Here is a 19747-nt window from a genome sequence, read left to right as displayed (position 1 = left end):
AGCATCACAGGGCTTTCTCAAGCAAAGAAATTACTCCAACAACTCCGACCATGAAGTACTCACCTTTTAGCTCCTGGGTCAGTTCTCCGCCCACACAGTCGCTTTCTTCTCCTCCTCCTAGAGTTGACCGATGGCTTGATGTAACTGGGCCAGCTCCGTGTCTTGCTCTATAAGAAGTAATGATCGTCGGCAATATTAAAGCAGTTCATTAATGCAAAGCAAGTTCGCCGACCCGCCATTCCTTTTTTCTGCTCGGAGATGTTTCTGAGCTGCTCGGATTTGCGCTCCAACTGCTCAGAAAGACCCATCAACTGCTTGGAGCTATGTTCCAGCTACTCAAACTTTCCCCGCAACTGCTCGGACACCGTTGCCAGCTACTCGGATAGGACGCCCTTTTGGTATTCCAGATCCCACACGTTCGACTCAGCAAGGCGCTGGGCCCTCTAGACATTTTCCTCCATAAGCTTCATCATGTCCTTGAGCTGTGCATTCTCCTTGGTGAGGGGCTCCATCCTCTTAATTAGCTGTCACCGCTGTTCGGCGGTCTGAGCAATGCCCTGCAAAAAGCACCAAGATTATGAAGAAGAACAATCTCCAACATCAAAGACAAACATTGCAGATGCAGTACTGACCGTGATATATTTCATCACTATGGAAATAGAAGACTCCAGCCTCCTAAGCTCCCTAGTGGTGTCCTCCTCCTCGACGACCACCACTTCATCACCCCGCCTATGGAGGATTCAGACGAATTGAGGTCATGATTCCTCACGCTCAATCTCTTCAACCTTGTCCTCCTCCTCCATAGCTGGTGGCGCCACCTAGGGGCTCGGTGGCCGACCACGCCCTCCGACGTCTCTGGGAGAGCTGCCTGCTCTTTTGGCTCCACCAATTTCTCCGCTCTTGGCTCTGGTGCGGCGTTGGCGACTCCAACATCTACCTCCAAAGACCTAGCTGCTCCCGCCGTTACCCCGCCATCGCCACCGATTCGCCCACCGCTGGCGCTAACTGTTCTCCACCACCAAGTACATCAGCAGCGGCGGTCGACTCCTCTATAGGCCACCGAACACCTAGGGACTTCGGAATGGGAGCTGTCAGCATCGCCTCCACATCGGGAGCAGTCCCTAGTTGCTCGATGGACTGGAGGGACAGTTTCAAGTCCTCTGTATGCCTCGCCCTTCATTAGATAAGCTCGTCAATCGTCGTAACTATAAAGATTCGACAGCAAAGTGATTCTAAGTAATGGAAACTTACATGTTGGCTTCTCGATAGACATGTTGGAACTGGCACTGCCTACCTGAGCCCTCAGGCGTGGCCTTGGGGTTGACTCTCATGCCCTGAGGTGGGGGTCTCGTGGCCCGTACAGTCGGCCTCTCCTCCGCCTGTCGCTCAGGGACTCCCTTTGCTTGCTGCTGGGGGACTCCCTTCACTTGCTGCCCGAGGACTCCCTCCCCTCCCTTCGATTGCACCTCCTCGCACGTGTTGCCTGGAGGCGCTTTAGTGCTCAGAGGAGGAGCAACTGGAGCCCCATCGTCATCTGACCACTCAGACGTCACCGCACTTTCGTGTTCGAGTGGTCTGATCTCCGCCAAGTGAGATGCCTCTCGGCTTGTGGGGGCGGCACCCGCTGTCTTCCTCTTCTTCTGGGTCAGCTCATCCATCGCCGCTCTTTTCTCCTGGACTTTCTCCAACACCAAGGGGGGGACTATCCGTTCGACCAGTGTCTGCTCCTTTGGATTCCAACGAGGCACTGACGGCACGTTCCTCAGGCTGAGTTGGTGGCCGGGCGTCTACTGCCTATGGCCAGTCGCCCCTCGGCACGCCCAAGAAGTAACCGGCTCATTCCTGCGAATGGGTCTTTCCACAAGTGAATCAGTTCACTACTCAACAACGATACAGGATAAAAGGTACCAGAAACAAACAGTTGAGACTTTTACCTAAGGCAGAAGATTCATGCAGTTAAAGGCCCTCGTCTGCTTTGACACGGTGAATGAGGCATTTGGAGCGAATAACTCTGGGCCCGCTCTAGCACTTCATCCTTCGTTAGCCTCCCCATGCTCTCCCAGGTGCCGTCGGTGTCCCACTTGAAGTCAAAGCCCGGGTGGGCCCTCTCCTTGCATGGATGGATGCGGCGCGCTTGAAGCTTGCCGCCACCAGTCCGCCGTTAATCTCCACGCCTTTAATCAGGTTGAGGAGCTCCCTCACTTGCTCCATGTCAGCACTGCTTGACTTCTCCGACCAGCTCTTCTGGCTCTCTAGTATGTGGTTGACGTCGAAGCGGATTGTAGGGTGGCTCTGCTTCATGTAGAACCAACTGGCGTTCCACCCCTTCAGTGAAGTGTTTAGCGGTACAGTGATGTACTCACTCGCCATCCCATCCTGGAGTTGTAGATATATGTCGCCGACCACCTTGGAACCGCCACCGCCCTTCTTCTTCAACCAGAACAGATGTCTTAAGAGGTTGAAGTGCGGAAGAACCCCCAGATACGCTTCACAGAAGTGGATAAAGATTGAGATGTGCAAGATGGTGTTTGGGTGGAGATTGCACAGGCTAACTCTCTAGAACTCCAACAAATCCCTCAGGAAAGGATGAATAGGAAACCCCAACCCATACCAGAAATAATCCTCACACTACAGCTTCATTAGTGTGAGGCATCAGGAAGGGCTCACTGCTAGCTGGCCGCCATCCAACGGTGACATGGTCTGGGAGGACGCCCGCCTCCACCATCCTATTGAGCTCCGCATCCCCCGTATGCGATGGCACCCACTCCTCAACACGGCTTGGTCCGATGGCCGCCTTCTTCGGTTTCGCAACTCCCTTCTTCGGCGCCATCTCTCAGATCTGATTTGGGATTGGCAGTGGAAGCGCGTATGAATCTAGAAGTGTGAGGGCTAAGGAGGAAGACAAAGTGGCAAAGTGGCAAAGGTGGGAGCGCGGGGTGCGGCGGCGCAGTTATAAAGCACTCCCCCCACTCTTTCGCATTCGAAGGTTTTTGGGAAACCGCTCCACAAATTGCACCCCTACGAATTCTCCGAAACCGCGTGGTGGGCCATTACCTAGGCTTTCACGTAACTACAACCCATATCACCCATTTATCGCTGTAATTTGTTACTAATCGCCGAATATTCGCCGATTTCTCCGCCATCTGTTAAGGCTCAGTAACTACTACTGTACAGCCATTACTCCGGTTTTTTCTCCACGGTTTGATTTCTTCGATATTTTCGCTTGTGGCTCAGGGACTACGCCACTACTATGACTTGGCTACTATGCATCGCTATTATAGACAACACACGCATGCCACCGACTGGCACTGCCTGCGGGGCTGCTGCGCCATAAATGGCAAAGCTACGGTGCGGGCAGCAGAGGAGGGGGCAAGCCCTCGTCCGTGTAGTGAGGGGACGAGCACATCATGGCGCAGTATCAGCAGCCGCTGCATCACATAGAGCGGTAGGGACAGCAGAGCAGCTACGGCTTGGGGCCCGCAGCACAACGCGGCGAGTGACAGCGACACAGCACGGCAGCGGGACGAGATGTCTGTGCGGCAGGGCGGCCAGGGCACTGGGCCGACGGTGACGGCAACACCGCACGGCAAGGCCAGACGACCAGACGGTGCGGCAGTGCGCAAGCGCGCGTCCAAGCCCAGCAACACCGAGGCTCTACGCGATGGTGACCGCGCACACTCGACTAGGCAACCCAAGCAAGTGTCGTGCACGAATTTTAAAGCATCGACCACGACTAAACCGTTGCTTCTAAGCCTAAACTGTCTTCTCTAAGCACAATGTGGTTTATGAGGCTGCTAAATTGAGCTATAACACCTCATCACTCCTTAACCCAGTCTCTTGCAATAATTTGCTAAACACGGCAATGTCTAGCTATTAACATACTTAAATTTTTCCTAAGTTTTTGAGCTGAGTCTTATTTCAAATTGCATTTATAGACTAGTAGAAATATTACTTACCAATATTATTTTTGAACAACAAGTATTTCAATGTCATCTACAAAGTTTGTACTTTAAACTTTATTTAAGTATCACATACATATTCTACATAGGGTTGAAAATGGTCGGGAACGGTCGGGAAAACACCGTAACCATTCCTGCTCCTGCATTATATGACCGGGAACGGTAGCGGGAACGGGAAAGCCGGACGGGAAAACGAATTCGATATTACGGGATATCGGGAACAGAATACTTCGATCGGAAACATGTCGATTACGATCGGGAATCGATAACACAAACCAGAACATCGATATACATGTAACCACTTAAAACAGTTAGCTCGACGCAATAATTGCAACCATGCATATACGGATGAAAGCAACACAGAATGACAGCAACATATCCACACCACAGCTTGAGTGCTTGACAGAATGACAGGTTGACAGCAACACGGAACAAAAAAAAAGAAGAAGACATGTCTACTAAATACACACGGGCTTCTGCCAAGAGAAGTGGAAATGCAGAGATTATCACATCAGCACAACTGACCTCGCCGGATGCACGATCTCGAGCGCGCTCACGTCCTTGGTAACGGACTTCAAGAGCACCTCCGACGTCCTCACCCGGGAGAGTAGCTTCAGCCCGAAGCTGCAACAAACAGAAAACAAACAGCGCATAAGCCCAACGACCCTGCATCATTTCGCCATCTCCAAATCAATCCCAGCCGAGCCTTGAACTCACCTATGGATCCGGCTCTTCATCGACCCCTCCGACGCGCTCCCGAACCCGATCCAAGCCCTGTTCATCTGCAAATCCAAACCAATCCATCAGAAAACCCAAATGCGGGCGACGCCACGGGTACCTGCGCGAGCGTGGCTGTGGGGTGGGAGGCAGGCACCTTGTCAGCGACAAAGTCAACGACGGCCTCGGCCTTCTCCGGCGCCGTGCGGCCCCGAAGGAGATGCCGCGCTAGAGATCCCTCAGAGTCGGCGGCGGCGGAAGGGCGCCATCGGCAGCGGACGCTGCGGCGGAGGCGCGCGGGAGGGCGAAGCACCAGGCGCGGCCCTTGACGAGGAAGACGACGACGCGGGCCTGCATCGCGCGGCACGGCGCGGCGAGGTGGGAGTGGGAGTGGGAGCAACCGAGCAAGGGCAGGGGGCACGGTGCTGGAGGCGACGGCGTGGGAGAGGCCTTAAATACGGGAATTTCCCGCGGGAGTTTTCCTGTATAAATACGGGATCCGCTAATTCGGTCAGGAAAATACTCTAACCGATTTCGATCCCGGATTCGCCGTATTTTCCCGGATTTCTTCCCGAATCCGTTTTTCCCGAGAAAATGATATCCGGTCGGGAATTCCGGTATTCGGTGCCGGTCGGTACGGGAATTTCCCGTTCCCGCTTTCGTCCATAGTTCTACAGCATCTTTGCTTAATAAAAATTGGTTTTAAACCCTAAGTGATATAACATGACTATCGAATCAACTTTCGATTCGCATTTCTGTCGATCGTTTTGAGTTAAAGAAATTGATCTACACATTTTATTATATGCATTAACACGTAAACATGATGTTCATGACATTTTAGTAAAAGATTTATGATGTAACACCGAGCGTGTTACACATGGCGGTGCTAGGCACCGGACATGGCGGTGCCAGGCACGTCAGCTAGCCGTTGGTCACTGACAACCAACCATTGGGGTAATATTCATCAGGGAGGTGCATCACCACCCTGAGGGCAGTGACTAGGATGGTGCCCGAGTCCCCCTTCGCTGCTCTCTGGAATTTTAGGGCCGTGGCACCGCCACCTCCTGTCCGGTGCACCGCCACCCCACGGCAGTGACCAGGGCGGTGCACACGGCTCTGTCCGATGCCCCCCTCTTCTTCCAGCAGCAGCAGCCCATCTCTGGTGGCACCGCTACGTTTGCTTCCGTTTCTTCGCGTGGCTTTGTTCGGGCTTCGACATCATCACGTCTTGGACTCTTTGCTTCACTTCTAGGCTGTTAACACCTCCTCCAATGTCTTCTTTTGAGTGTTGATCATTTTCTTCATGTTCCATAGTTGATCCAAGTCCGCATTGCATCCTATTGAACTATAAAATAAACACTAGAAAGCATATTAGTCCAATTTGGTTGTGTTGATCATCAATCACCAAAATCAAAAGTAAATGGGCCTAGGGTCCATTTTTCTTACATGTGTCCAGTTTTGAGGATTTTATTCAGTAATTGGTGAAAACAAGATGGACTGAAACAATACTGCCCGTTACTTATACGAGCTGTAGCCATTTGTTGGTTAGTATGTCTCGCTAGGAATAATTCGGTTTTTAATAAACCAACCCTAAAATCGTTTTTTTGTGGGTCCTATTCAAGGTGACACATTGGCTATGGTTTTGTGCTCAGTTGCAGCAAACTGAGACCCAAATAGGGGCTATTATTCAAGCAAGTCGTCCACTAGAGCGGAGGGCATTTGCATTTCTTTGCCTCAAATGGTTGTCATTTTATTTTGTGGATTGTTTCTCAATTTGAAATTATTGTGTGCAATACGTTTTTCATATTGTAATAATTGTGGACTGATGCCTCTTCCTTGAAGTGGGCTCAAGCAGCAACCTTCATTCCATTATCTAAAGAAAGTGCATAGCTAAAATTATAAATTTTGAAAAGACAAAACACCTTATAATTAATTTGGAATGGAGGGAATAACACCTTGTCAGCACACAACGAATAATGGCAAAAACAACACCAATCAGCGACCATTAATTACTCCCTCCCGTCAAAACATATGTTTTAATCATGTGTGGAGGCGGGTAGATGAATAAATTAAAATGACTAAGCAAGACCATAATAGAAAATCCAATGGAAAGAAGATGCCGAGAGCCTATCATCAGTATATAAAGGGAGGTATGCATATACACATTCATATCATCATAGATAGAAAGTGGAAGCAGAATAAGGTGGTGTGCTCTTCTCGGTGCCTAGTTCGCTAGTTAGTACTGTGTTATTGCACTCACTCTCTCATATAGTTCTGCTCGATTTTAGCTGGCAGGTTCGATGGCGTTCAACGACGATGAGAAGCCTGCTACTACTCCGAATCCGAATGGAGGTATCGTCTTCCGTCAGCCTTCCATTGATGCATGCATCCATGGATGTCAATTCGATCATTGATGTGTGCTTTATGCGTTGCAACGGTATGAGTGGAGTTGCAGTGAACAAACAGGGTCTAGTGACGATGAGGATTCCGAAGTACAGCAAGAAAGATGTGGCTCTCACGGTGGACTCAGTGACGGCAATGGTGGAGATCGAGGCAACATCCTCCACCGCCGTGAGGGAGGGCCTGGACCTGGTGGCGGTGGTGGACGTGAGCGGCAGCATGCGAGGGCACAAGATCGAGAGCGTGAAGAAGGCCCTGCAGTTCGTGATCATGAAGCTTACCCCTGTGGACCGCCTCTCCATCGTCACCTTCGAAAGCAGCGCCAAGAGGCTCACACCGCTACGTTCCATGACCCAAGCTGCCCAGAGCGACCTCAAGACAATCGTCGGCCGCCTGGTTGCCGACGGTGGGACCGACATCAAGGCCGGCCTTGACTTGGGACTGGCTGTCCTCGGCGACCGTGTGCTCACGGTGTCCCGCACCGCCAACATCTTCCTCATGTCCGACGGGAAGCCGGAGGGGAAGTCCTCCGGTGACCCGAGGCAAGTCGACCCCGGCGAGGTGTCTGTCTACACCTTTGGTTTCGGCCAGGGCACAGACCACAAGGTATGCAACACTAGCTATTGCTACTCCAACCAATGCTACTGCTACCGGTCGTATCGATCATTACTGCTAGCTAACCAACCTATACCTTGGATTGGATGCATGCCACTGCTATAGCTGCTCACCGACATCGCCAAGAAATCCTCCGGCGGAACGTACAGCACCGTGCCCGACGGGACGAACCTGAGCGCGCCCTTCGCGCAGCTGTTGGGTGGCCTCCTCACCGTGGTGGCGCAGGACGTGCAGCTGACCCTCACCCCAAAGACGGGCGACGGCGACCTGGACACGATGGCGGTGGCCCCCGGAACGGACTACACGCAGACCACCGACGCCAACGGCGTGATCACCATCAAGTTCGGCACCCTCTTCAGTGGAGAGACGCGCAAGGTTGCCGTCAACTTCACTCTCAAGCAAAGCTCCGAGAGCGAGGCCTACAACGCGACCTTAGCCGTCGCGAGGCACAGCTACGCCGCCGAGGAAACGCGGCAGCCAGCCCAGAACATTCAGCGGCTGCGCACCCCGGAGCCGAGCTCTCCTGGCGTCGCCGGCAGCGAGGAGCGGTCGGTGCAGGCTGAGGAGGTACGCCGGCAGCACGCCGACATGATCTGCAAGGCTAGCGAGCTGGCAGATGGCGGGAAACTGGACCGCGCGCGGGATAAGATTATGGACGCCCAGAACGCGCTGGAGGACATCATGCTGGACGACGGCGACAGGATGGTGAACGCGCTCCGAGCCGAGCTGCTGCGGCTGCTGGAATACATGGAGTCACAGAAGCTCTACAACAAGCTGGGCCACCCCTACGCGCTCGCCACCATCATCTCCCATGGTCGCCAGCGTGCCGCTGGAAGGGGCGACGAGGAGGTCATCTCCCTCTACGTCACGCCGCGCATGATCGCCTACCTCGAGCAGGCCAAGAAGTTCGAGGAGAACCCGCAAGCGCCAGTACCCACCGCGGACAAGGACGTCGAGCAGGAGCTGGCTGCCAACCCACTCGCCGCCTTCTCCGCCCCGCTCGCCTTCTACCTGGAAAACGCCATCCAGGCGCTGCAGGCCATCCAGAAGATCATCAGCGCCACCACAATTTGATATTGTTTCGGGTCCAATTCGAATTTACTATCCCCGACGCGCATGCCAAGTTGTTCTTTGTCTTTTCCTATTATATTGTCGTACTACTAATATGTGTATCCAATCCAATAAGCGTCAGCGGCCCCTGAGATGTCCCCGCATTGTGTTTGTTTAATCACTCTGTCTATCTAGCACTTTAATGTAATGAAAGACCTTTTTTAGAGTAACTACAACTCTACAAGAGCACATATATAAGGGGGTGTTTGGTTTTTATTCCTGTCACATCGAATGTTTAGAAACATATATGGAGTATTAAATATAGACTAATTACGAAACTAATTACATAACTTGCGACTAATTTACGAGACGAATCTTTTAAGCCTAATTAGTCCATGATTTGACAACGTGGTGCTACAGTAAACATGTGCTGATGACAGATTAATTAAGCTTAAAAAATCATCTTGCAAATTAGCCTCCATCTATGTAATAGGTCTTGTAATTAATCTATATTTAATGTTCTTTATTAGTATCTAAACATTCGATGTGACATGAATTTTAGGAGCGACTAAAGAACCAAACACCCCCTAAATTGGATCTCTAAACTGGGTCGCTGAAACTGTTTATACACTCAAAACAGATAATGTCCACAACATATTCAATAGACCCATCGAGTAAAATTCACTATCAGTCCACAAAGTTTTCCGAAAGTGTCATATGTGTCCCTAAAGTTTCAAAATGCATTTTTAGCTGCCTGAAATTGTAACGAGTCTAACCCAAGTCCAAATGGTTGTTTATCCAACCCGTTATCCTACATGGTAGGTCGATTCAACGCTTACATGGCTCTGCCAAATGGGACACACATGTCAAGTAGGAGATGGTGGCAAACCCACTCGCCTCCATCTCCGCCCCGCTTGGCTTCTACATGGAAAACGCCATCTAGGCGCTTCAGGCCATCCAGAAGCTCATTGCCACAACCACAATTTGATATTGTTTCGGGTCCAATTCGAATTTACTATCCCCGATGCGAATGCTAACTTTTTCTTTATGCCTTTTCACAGCCAAATAAGTTTGATGACCTAAACGAGTGATTTGCAAGTTTAGAGAGCGGGGTGACATAGCCGAACATGTTTCAGAACCTAAACAGATGATTTACGAGTTTATGGACTGGGATGACACAGCCAAACAAGTTTGAGGACCGCTAGTGGATCTTACTCTTTTAAAATCTACATGGATATTTTCAAAGTATTTACGACTACCGACAACACTACTAGTATTTATAGTTGTCTAAATGGGTGGCAAGCCCATGGCCCGTCCCTGGCATGATTTGCCACAGAACGGCGGGGCATGACACTATCAGGCACGGCCGTGCTGTCGTGGCATGTCGTGCCGTGTCACCATGCCTATGTCACGGCCCAGGGACGGCACTAGGAGGCTTGAACCATGTCGTGCCGCGTGGCACGATGGCCCACAATGCTCATGCCGGCCTTGGCCTACCGCGCAAGGCCACGGATGAAGCACATCATGCCACGCCGCCACACACTGTCATCGTGCCGTGCACCTCGTGACGTCGTCGTGTCATCACCGCCGCTGCAGATCTCGCGTTGCCATCTCCTTCCACGCACTGTCGACCTAGGGAGCCGAGTGGTCGCGGAGCAAGGTGGCCCATGGTGGGGTGGACAAAGGGGAGAGCGGAAGGTGCAGCACCGCCGGTGCCAGATTTGCTCTGAGCTCAACTGAGGGTGGAAGGAGGGAGCGTGGCATAGAATGTAGGCATAGGGAAGAAGACACTACCCCAGACAAGCACATAATTGTCGGTTCAAAACCCCCATTCACTACCAGATTTTGAACCGACAGTGGCATACCGGCAATGATGGGGGGGGGGGGGGGTTGACATCACTGCTAGTAACTCAAAACAACTAGTGATGTACAGGCAAGAGTATCGGTTCCTGGTGCCACTTGATAGTGTCCAGTTGAACTAACACTGCCGGTTTCTGGCCCAAACCGACAGTCATGGTCAAAGCAACACTGTCGACTGGTGCCTCAAGCCAGCAGTGCTGAGCAAGCCAACACTGTCGGTTGGTGGCTCAACCCGGTAGTGTTGAGCAAGCCATCACTGCCGGCTGGTGGCTCAAGGCGGCTATGTTGGTTAAGGAAACACTGCCGGCAGGTAGCTCAAGCCGATATTGATAGCTTCAACAACACTACCGGTTAGTATTTCAAACCAACAGTGATGTCTTGAGCAACACTGTCGGCTCGTGGATCAAGCCGGCAGTGCCCTCTTTAGCAACGCAGACGGTTTTGTGCTAACCGGCAGCGATCTCTTTTTCGTATTTTATCGTTTTATAATTTATTTTATTTTGTTTTATTTTTTGTGGAATCAGGTTTTGCTTTATATTCACTACGTACTCGACAGGTCCATCAACATTAAACATTATAAATGTTATGATTACAGTTCAAATGTACTTATCAAGATCTCGATCCTTCAAAATAAAAAAGAAGTTATAATAGTCTAGCGAAGGCTGCTAACTCCGATGACAGTGCTAAGATCTTCATGTCTAATAGCCTTTGGTGTTTAAATTTCTTGCGCTGTCATTGAAAAAAGATGATATTGAAAGGCACAAATGTAAGAGATAACAGTAGATTGTTTTGTTGAATTAACGGATATAAATGAAATGGGGATTATACACACCAAAGCATCTGCTTGCTCTGATTTTACGCTGAGGTAGTGAAGCATTGCCCATATTACGTAAAACCCACATTCATTGCTTCCCGCCGGTTGGTTTATGGTCTCCAATTGCATTGGTGCAACCTAGAATGGGACCTTCGTCCCACCGATCATTCTTCCCTAGATACTGTGCCACATTATAAAGTGTGAAAAAGGGGCAACATTAGAATGTGCTATGTGCGATTACAAAATAATATGTTATTAGGTTCATTTACTCATTCAGCACTTTGATTAGCAGATCGAGCAAAGAAAATTCATTTTTCCTCGAGTCCCACACCTCGATACGATTTTTGCGAATATTGATAACAATGAAGACGAAATGGTTGCTGCAATCACAAAATTCTAGTTATTAATGAATAATCATAACTAAAAAAGAAGCATAAAAATAAGAGCAGAAAACACATACTTGCAGTTGTAGGCTAGAAGTATTTCGGTTTTATTATTCATCTTGAAAGCTTTGAAAACGACAACTAATGTTACTGTCAGATCTTCCACTTTATTTCCATACATGCCTCCGCATGTTTTCTTGTTGACTAGCCTAGGGTCCAAGAAGGCTATATGAGTGTTTTTTTCTGTTTAAGCAATATTATTTTGGTCGTGTTGTCATCAATCACAAAAGGGGGAGATTGTAAGGAAAATGGACCCTTGGCCCATTTAGTTTGGATTTTGATATTTGATAAATAACATGACCATTTGGACTAATGTTGTTTGCTAATATACAAGGTATAGTTCAAATGGATGCAAGGTGGACTTTGACTTAGGCAACGAGGTGATCCAGATGATCAGCACCTCAAAAAAGACATTAGAAGCTTTTTGAAGACCTGCAAGACATGCTAGAAGTCCAAGACACCAAGAAGTAGAAGCGCGGACACAAATAGAGAAACAAAGATGAAGCCACTTAAGCCGAGAAAAAGAGGTGAGTGAATTGGAATTTTCTTATGATTTGGGATCTGCTCAAATTGACATGACACCAGCTCAAAGATGTAGAGCTTTTCATTAGCTTTCCAAAAAGTTCAAGATCAGCCAAATCGGAGTTTAGAGCTAAATGTTACGCCCAAAATACGGAGGTGTGTCTTTGCTGGAAATTGAGCGTCGGACGGTCCGACGCTAATGGTCTGGCGCCCCTATCTTTGGTCTAATGCTCCCTGGACTAAAGTGAACAATGGTACCATATAGTCCAACGCTAATGGTCCGATGCTCCTAGAATTGCTAGTTTCAATGATAACCTGCAGAAAGCATCGGACTCTGTCGCAATGGTCCGACGGTCCATCAAAGTACGATCCGCAGAAAGGGTGATCTTCTCCCCAAAGGCCATATCTTTGTTTGGGGCTATAAATAGGACCTCAAATAAGCCAAATGAGGTGTGGAGTGAGGAAACATACCAAGAGTGTTGCTACACCATCTTAGAGCTCTCTACATGCATAGTGCTTAGTGATACACTCGGTGATTAGCGTACGTGCATTGCAAAGTGCTTAGGTTAGTTAGACAACACTCATATGTGCTTGCTCTAGGTTTAGGCCTAGTGCTTAGTGAGGTTTGCATACCTCCTACCACTCGGTGCTTGCATGCACCATTTTTGTACTTGGCGGGGCTTGTGGTCTTGCGAGACCACACCAACCGTGTTTGCGGTGTGGCCGCCACCGTGTACGGGAAGGGAACAAGACCCGCAGCATCGGAGAAAGGCACATCGGAGACCCACTTACGCGTGGGGAAGGCCCGAGGCTATCCATGAAGTTACCCGACCGGGAGCTTGGTCCTTGCGAGGGATTCCTTGTGAGGGGCTTCAATGAGGACTAGGGGAAGCTTGAGCGCTTCTCGATACCTCAATAAAACTACTGGAGTCATCGATGGGAGTTTGCATCTCTACCTTATCTTTACCTTCCGTATTTATATTACGTACCTTGTTTTTGTGCTTACTTTCCTAGCTTAGTTTGATAGGCTAGTTGATAGGATTCGAACATAGGGTGCATAACTCTTTTGCGGTAGAGATAGCAACATATCTAGCAAAACCTTAGTTGCACATTTAAATAGATGACCTTCTTGCATAGGTTTGGACTAGGTGAAATTAGAGGCCATAGTTAGAAGTAGACTTTCAAGATGCCTAATTCACCCCCGTTAGGGGCACGGTCCCTTATAGCGGGTGGTGCGAATCTTCGCGAGCGGGGACACGCGGCACGGGCGGGGCGTGTCGTTCGGACGGACGGACGCCCTATAGGAAGCATTATCATTACTTTATGTACTTTTTATTATGACAGTGTTACGTAATATTTTATAAACAACAATAGATTCAATGGCTATAGCCGGTGATAATGATTAGAGTCTAACAAATTCATGGCGAGAATGTTTCTTGTGTAATTAGCTCCTACGTGTTGTTCACCGATTAGCGGTGTCTTTTTTGGGTTCTTCTCTATCACCAACGGCAACTCGCCGAAACATGACATAGGATGCTGCGAACTTCTTGGCTCCTCCTTAATGAAACACGTGCTTAGCATGTTGTGAAAAAAGAATTTCTAGGATTTTTTTTGATCTATTCAGTAGGGAAAGCCCCTACCTAATATTTTTTTGGATTTCAATTAAAAGAAAGAGTGTTCTGTACACAAGAAAAAGTACAAGGCCATAATGCCCAAAGGAGAAAAGAAACAAAAAAAAAACTAAGTGAAATTCTCCTTCCAGCTAATTAGCGCAGCATGTCTACTTGGCTTGGTCTTTGTGCAAACATGGTCAAGCTCCTCCTTGAACTGTCTTTTCCAAATGCTGAGGTTTGCCTGTCCATCATCAAAGATGACTGCATTTTTTGTTACCCAAATGATCCAGCATGCCGTGATAAAAATTTCTCTGAAAATTGGACTTCCAAAGGATGTTCTGGCATCAATAATCATATCTAAAGGTGGCAAATTTTGGTTCCAACATATAGGGATGTTATTCCAATATGTTGTACTGAAGTGGCATTTAAAAAATAGATGCATGCTAGTTTCCTCACAGTCAGAGTTACATAGGGCACAATTGTAATTTTCTAGATCCATGTTCTTCCTCCTTAATAGGTTCCTTGTGTTGATTCTATCCCTGAGCAAGAGCCAAAAGAAAAACTTATGTTTACCAAGGTTGCTGGAGGCCTACATCCAATTGAAGAGTGGAGAAGTTTCTATGTGGTCAATCATAATTTTGTAAGCCTTCTTACTACTATACTTGCATGATCCCCAAGAATAGCACCATATGTCCTTTGTATCTGTATTCCAAGTTCTCTGCTGAATGAGAGTTTGCAGTTCTTCTAGCTGATTTGCAGCTTGTGTCGACAAGGGCAGGCTAAAAATTCTGCTTACATCTTGATCCAGAAAAAATTGGATGGAACATTTCTTCTTTCTGGTAAAGGAGAACAGTTGAGGGTATAGGTCTTGGAGGTTTTGATCTTACCATTTATTAGCCCAGAAAAGAACAGTCCTTCCATTGCTTGGATTACAGTTGGCAAAATCTCTGAATTTATGAAAAAGAGTCATAATGTCTTTCCACCAAAACGATCCAATTGGACTCCTAGCATGTGGTGGTGTCTGAGAATTAGAGTAGAATTTGGACCATGTTATGGATACCCAGGGTATTTCTACCTCATTGTAGAATTTGTCCAAAAATTTCATGAGTAAAGCATTGTTCAGACGTTAATGTCAATAATACCTAGCCCACCTTGATTCTTTGGTTTACAGGCTATTTCCCAGACAGCAAGACAAGTTCCTCTCCTGTTGATGTCACCCTTGCTCCATAAGCAGTGCCTTCTATTATATCAATTTGCTTAATTACTTGAACTAGGATTTTGAGATTGCACATGTAAAATGTAGGAAGAGCTGAAAACACAGAGTTCACTAGAATGAGCCTTCCATCATAAGATAAGTGTTTACTGACTCCACAAAGTCTTTTCTCAATCTTTGTCAAAAGAGGTGTGAATTCTTGCAGAGTAGGCTTGGTTAGTCCAAGTGGAAGCCCCAAATATGTGAAAGGCATAGTTCCTATGCTGCAACCAAAAGTTCTTGCTAAATGAATGACCTTTTCATCTGCTAAGTTAATGGGCACCAAGAAAGACTTCCTAAAGTTCACATGTAAACCACTAGAGTCAGAGAAAGATCTCAATAAGCACTTGAGATTAAAAAGGGTTCTAGCATCTCCAGGCAAGATGAGAAGAGTGTCATCAGCATACTGTACAATTGGGAAGTCACCTCCAAAGGTGTCACTAAGAGGGTGCTTGAGGATGCCCATCTACCAAACTTTGTTGACAACAGATTGTAGAAGGTCAGCTGCTAAAACAAACAACAGGGGTGAGAGTGGGTCACCCTGCCTGACCCCTCTTTTACACTCAAATCCTTTCCAGGAATACCATTCAGTAGAATAGAGGAAGTACTTGACCCCAAAATGTTTTGAATCCAACTTATCCATCTTGAAGAAAATCCTTTGTATCTAAGGATTTGCAAAATAACCTCATGCTCTAGTTTGTCAAAAGCTTTTTCAAAATCTAGTTTCAGAATTATGACTTCCTTTTTTGAGTGATGACAAAGATGAAGGAATTTGAATGCCCATGCTAGGCAATCTTGGATTATTCTTCCTTTGATGAATCCATATTGATTGGTGTGTACTAGTTGTAGGATCACAGATTGCATCCTAGCTGAAAGTAGCTTTGTGATGTACTTAAGAGTGTAATTCAGGAGAGAAATGGGCCTGTAATCATCAATTGTTTCAGGGTTGTTCTTTTTAGGGATTAGGGTAATGAAGGAGGAGTTCACACTCTTTAAGTCTGTATTCCGATGATAAAAATCTCTTAACAATCTTATGAAATCACCATTTATTATATCCCAACTCTTTTTAATGAATAGTCCATTAAAACCATCTGGTCCAGGAGCATGGTCGTTTGGCAGAGATTTGATGATAGCCTCAATTTCAGTTTGACTGAACTCAGTGTCTAGATAATCAAGATTATGCTCTGCCAATAATGTGCTGAGATCCTAGTGTATGTTAGAGAATTCACAGATTCCTAACCTTTGCTTATAAGATTGCCATAGCAAATTTTGCTTTTGTCCATGCTCTGTGACAACAGTACCATCAGGCTTTGTAAGAGAAAAAATGAAATTTCTCTTATGTTCTATAGTAGCCATAGTGTGGAAAAAGCTACTATTTTCATCCCCAAATTTCACCCATCTAACAGTGTTTCTCTGTTTCCAATAGATCCTTTTAGATTCTAGTAAAGATGCAAGGTGATCCTTGACCAGCCTTTTGAAGGCCTTTTCTAGATCTGAGAGTTGTCTTTGCTCCTCAAGACCATCCATGAGTAGTAGAACCCAATTGCAATTATAAATGAGCTTGCTTAGCTTGGAAAGGTTCTTACTCCATTTTCTCAGACCAGCTCTGACATGTTTGAGCTTTGAAGATAGATTTTTGGATGCATTGGCATATACTGGTGAATTATTCCAATCAAGAGCCACAATGTTTAGAAAATCAGCATGATCAACCCAATAATTTTCAAACCAGAAAATATTTGATTTGGGGATTGAGCTTCCAATGTGAAGCACATAAGGAATGTGATCTGAAATTGGCCTTGACAAAGGTTGTACATGTGTAGCAAGATAGGAGAGGGTCCAGCCAAAGGAAGTAAAAGCCCAATCCAACTTGACAAGGAGGGGGTCAGATTGCATATTGGTCCAAGTGTAGCTTCTGCCATTGAAAGGTATTTCAACTAAGTCCAAGTCAGAAATAATTTCATTAAACAAGTTCATTTCTGACAGATCACCTCTTGGTTTGTTCCTATTTTTAGGTTGCCTGATCAGATTGAAATCTCCAGCAAGTAACCAGTCATCAAACTCACTGGTATCAAAGTTCATCAGCCAAGTGCCAAAAGCTTGCTTCTGGTTGGACTGTGAAGGGCCATATATGTTTGTAATATGAAAACTCTTATTATCCAGCTTTTTCTCATCTTAATAGAGATGGCATAGGAATTTGTCTGAATTACAGAGCCCTCAAACACACTGCTGTTCCATGCTGTTAAGAGACCACCTGCAGCTCCAACTGAGGGAGAAAAAGCAAACTGATCAAAATTTTTGGGACATAATTTTTTAATGTAGAAGATGTCAAAGTTCTCCCTTTTTGTCTCATGAATACAAATGATTTGGCAAGCACTCTCTGTAATTTTCCCTCTTAAAGCATCCCACTTTTCCTAAGAATTAATGCCTCTAATATTACAAAACAAAATTTTACTGTATCTTCTACTATCCATAAACACAATCTATGTAAAAAAGACAAAGTTTGTTCATACAAATGACAAACTGGATCAGCCATCTTATGTATTTGTGGGGATGTGAGTGAAGCATTTGTAGGTCTGTGTAAAAACCATGCAGCCAACTCTGTCATTTCAACAACTATTAACATGATTACACAGGATGAGAGTAGAGGGCATTATATTTGTATCGAGACTCACATAACCAGGCTCAGAGGTAGGAATCAAGACCACAAAGAAATGAAAAGCAACATTAGCATTAACAAGGAACACAAGCATCAGAGACAGGCAACCCAAACACTTCCCAAGATTATTAAAACAACAAAGGATGCAACAGTACATGATCTTATTGTTCCAGTACACAGATTGGGACCTGGGACTAGAGAGGCGACACACATCTAAACATGGATAACTTTGGAGCAACAAAAGCAGCACCATTGCAGGTGCACACAGAGACAAATCTGTGATACTACTCATCTATATTGTCTTTCTCAAGAAGAGCAGCAGAAGTAGCCTCAGGCTAGATCTGTAGGAAACCAGTTGCAATTGCTTCTAGAATCTCTTTGGAGAGATGTGGTGCAGCTCCATAGTTGGAAGGCCCTGGAATGATGGCCAGACGGGTGGGATCAACAACAACTTCCTCTGTAGTGAATGTCTCCTTAACTTGATTGGCCGCCTTGGCACTTGTAGCATCCTTGTAACCTCCAAGTTTGTTTGCAATTCTTCTGCTACGCCTCAGAAAGCTATCATCTAACTTCTCCTTAACCTTCAGGCTCTTTCTCTTGCATGGGGTCTACAAAATAGCAGGAGCTTCATCCAGGATCTCAACTTCTTCATCCTCATTTTCAGTTTTTGCTTCAGCTTCTCCAAACTCTGCATCAGCATCCCCCATTGTTGTATCAACCTCTTCTTCATTAGAGGTGACGTAGTCCAAGACAATCTTCTCAGGAGATGATCCCCCAATCTATGGAGAGAGAAGAAAGGCAAAATGTATGAGGAGACATTGATCATTAAAATAGGTAGGAATCAGTGTGCCATGATCAATAACTAACAGATTCAGAAAGGAAAGAAAGTTAGATGCAGGTGTGATAGATATGAAATTCAGTACCTCTTTCAGAATGGATGGAACCACTGCAATGAGGGGATCAGAGGGCACACTAGGACCATAGATCTCTGATCTAATCCTTAGAGCCGGGAACTGCACGATTGCATTAGCTGGAGTGGGGCTTGGCAGGTTCTGAGAGCTACTCACTTGAACTGAACCATTATGGACACTGATGGCTTCAATTTGTTGCTGCATAGCCTGGTGAAGGGTCAAGATGGCGGACTAGAGGGGGGTGAATAGTCCTTTCTAAAATTAATCGCATCAGCTAACCGAAACAAGTGCGGAATTATAACTATCGGTCTAGCCAAGACTACACCCCTCTATCTATGTTCTCTAGCACATTCCAAAGATACCAATTAAGCAACAAAGGTGCCAGGCTAGCTAGAGCTCGTCTAACCAATTCTAGAAGCAAGGTCACACAAACCTATGCCACTAGTACTTTAAGCAACAAGGGAGCTCCTATACAAACTAGTAAGCAAAAGCACGAAGCCATCTAAGCTTACTAGCAATGCTCAATAACAAGGCAACCAATGCCAATTAGGGAGTGCAATTACTTAGCTACACAAACTAAGCAATGTGACTAACAAGGTTACACAAACCAAATTAGCCACGTAAGGGAGCTACTTCTATGCTACACAAGCAAGAAGGTAACTAGTAAGCTACACAAGCTAACTAATTACAAGAGCAACTACACATGCACAATGTATATAAAAGTAATTACAAGCTTGTGTAACGAGGATGCAAACCAACGGGGAGAACAAGGTTGACACGGTGATTTTTCTCCCGAGGTTCACATGTTTGCCAACAAGCTAGTCCCCGTTGTGTCGACCGCACACTTGGTGGTTCGGCGGCTAATTGGCATCACCTGCCAAGCCTGCATGTTGGGCACCGTAAGAACCTACCCCAAAAGTGAGGGTAGCTCAATG

General features: G+C 46.7%; 2 protein-coding genes across 2 annotated transcripts; one reads left to right on the top strand and one right to left on the bottom strand.

The window, feature by feature from the left end:
- Positions 1–4465: 4465 nt before the first annotated feature.
- Positions 4466–5088, bottom strand: LOC136480653 (uncharacterized). Its single transcript, XM_066478134.1, is given in 4 exon segments — positions 4466–4583; positions 4677–4741; positions 4834–4886; positions 4889–5088. Coding segments are annotated over 4 exon segments (381 nt in total). The 5' UTR covers positions 5034–5088.
- A 1713-nt stretch (positions 5089–6801) lies between these two features.
- LOC136482726 (probable E3 ubiquitin-protein ligase EDA40) lies at positions 6802–9007 on the top strand. Its single transcript, XM_066479923.1, has 4 exons — positions 6802–6879; positions 6965–7028; positions 7132–7682; positions 7797–9007. The coding sequence occupies exons 1-4, from the start codon at positions 6829–6831 to the stop codon at positions 8763–8765; spliced, it is 1635 nt and encodes a 544-aa protein (XP_066336020.1). The 5' UTR covers positions 6802–6828; the 3' UTR covers positions 8766–9007.
- The last annotated feature ends 10740 nt before the right edge of the window (positions 9008–19747 follow it).

Source organism: Miscanthus floridulus, chromosome 9 (genome assembly GCF_019320115.1).
Source record: "Miscanthus floridulus cultivar M001 chromosome 9, ASM1932011v1, whole genome shotgun sequence".
Lineage (NCBI taxonomy): Eukaryota > Viridiplantae > Streptophyta > Magnoliopsida > Poales > Poaceae > Miscanthus > Miscanthus floridulus.
This window is presented reverse-complemented; position numbering and strand designations above follow the sequence as displayed.

What these genes read in the sequence shown, in the direction of transcription:
- LOC136482726 (XM_066479923.1), top strand. Translation starts at nt 6,829, where the DNA reads ATGCATATACACATTCATATCATCATAGATAGAAAGTGGAAGCAGAAT. An exon ending in GAAAGTGGAAGCAGAATAAG is followed by an intron (nt 6,880 to 6,964) that starts GTGGTGTGCTCT and finishes GCTCGATTTTAG; the next exon opens with CTGGCAGGTTCGATGGCGTT. An exon ending in GCCAGGGCACAGACCACAAG is followed by an intron (nt 7,683 to 7,796) that starts GTATGCAACACT and finishes CCACTGCTATAG; the next exon opens with CTGCTCACCGACATCGCCAA.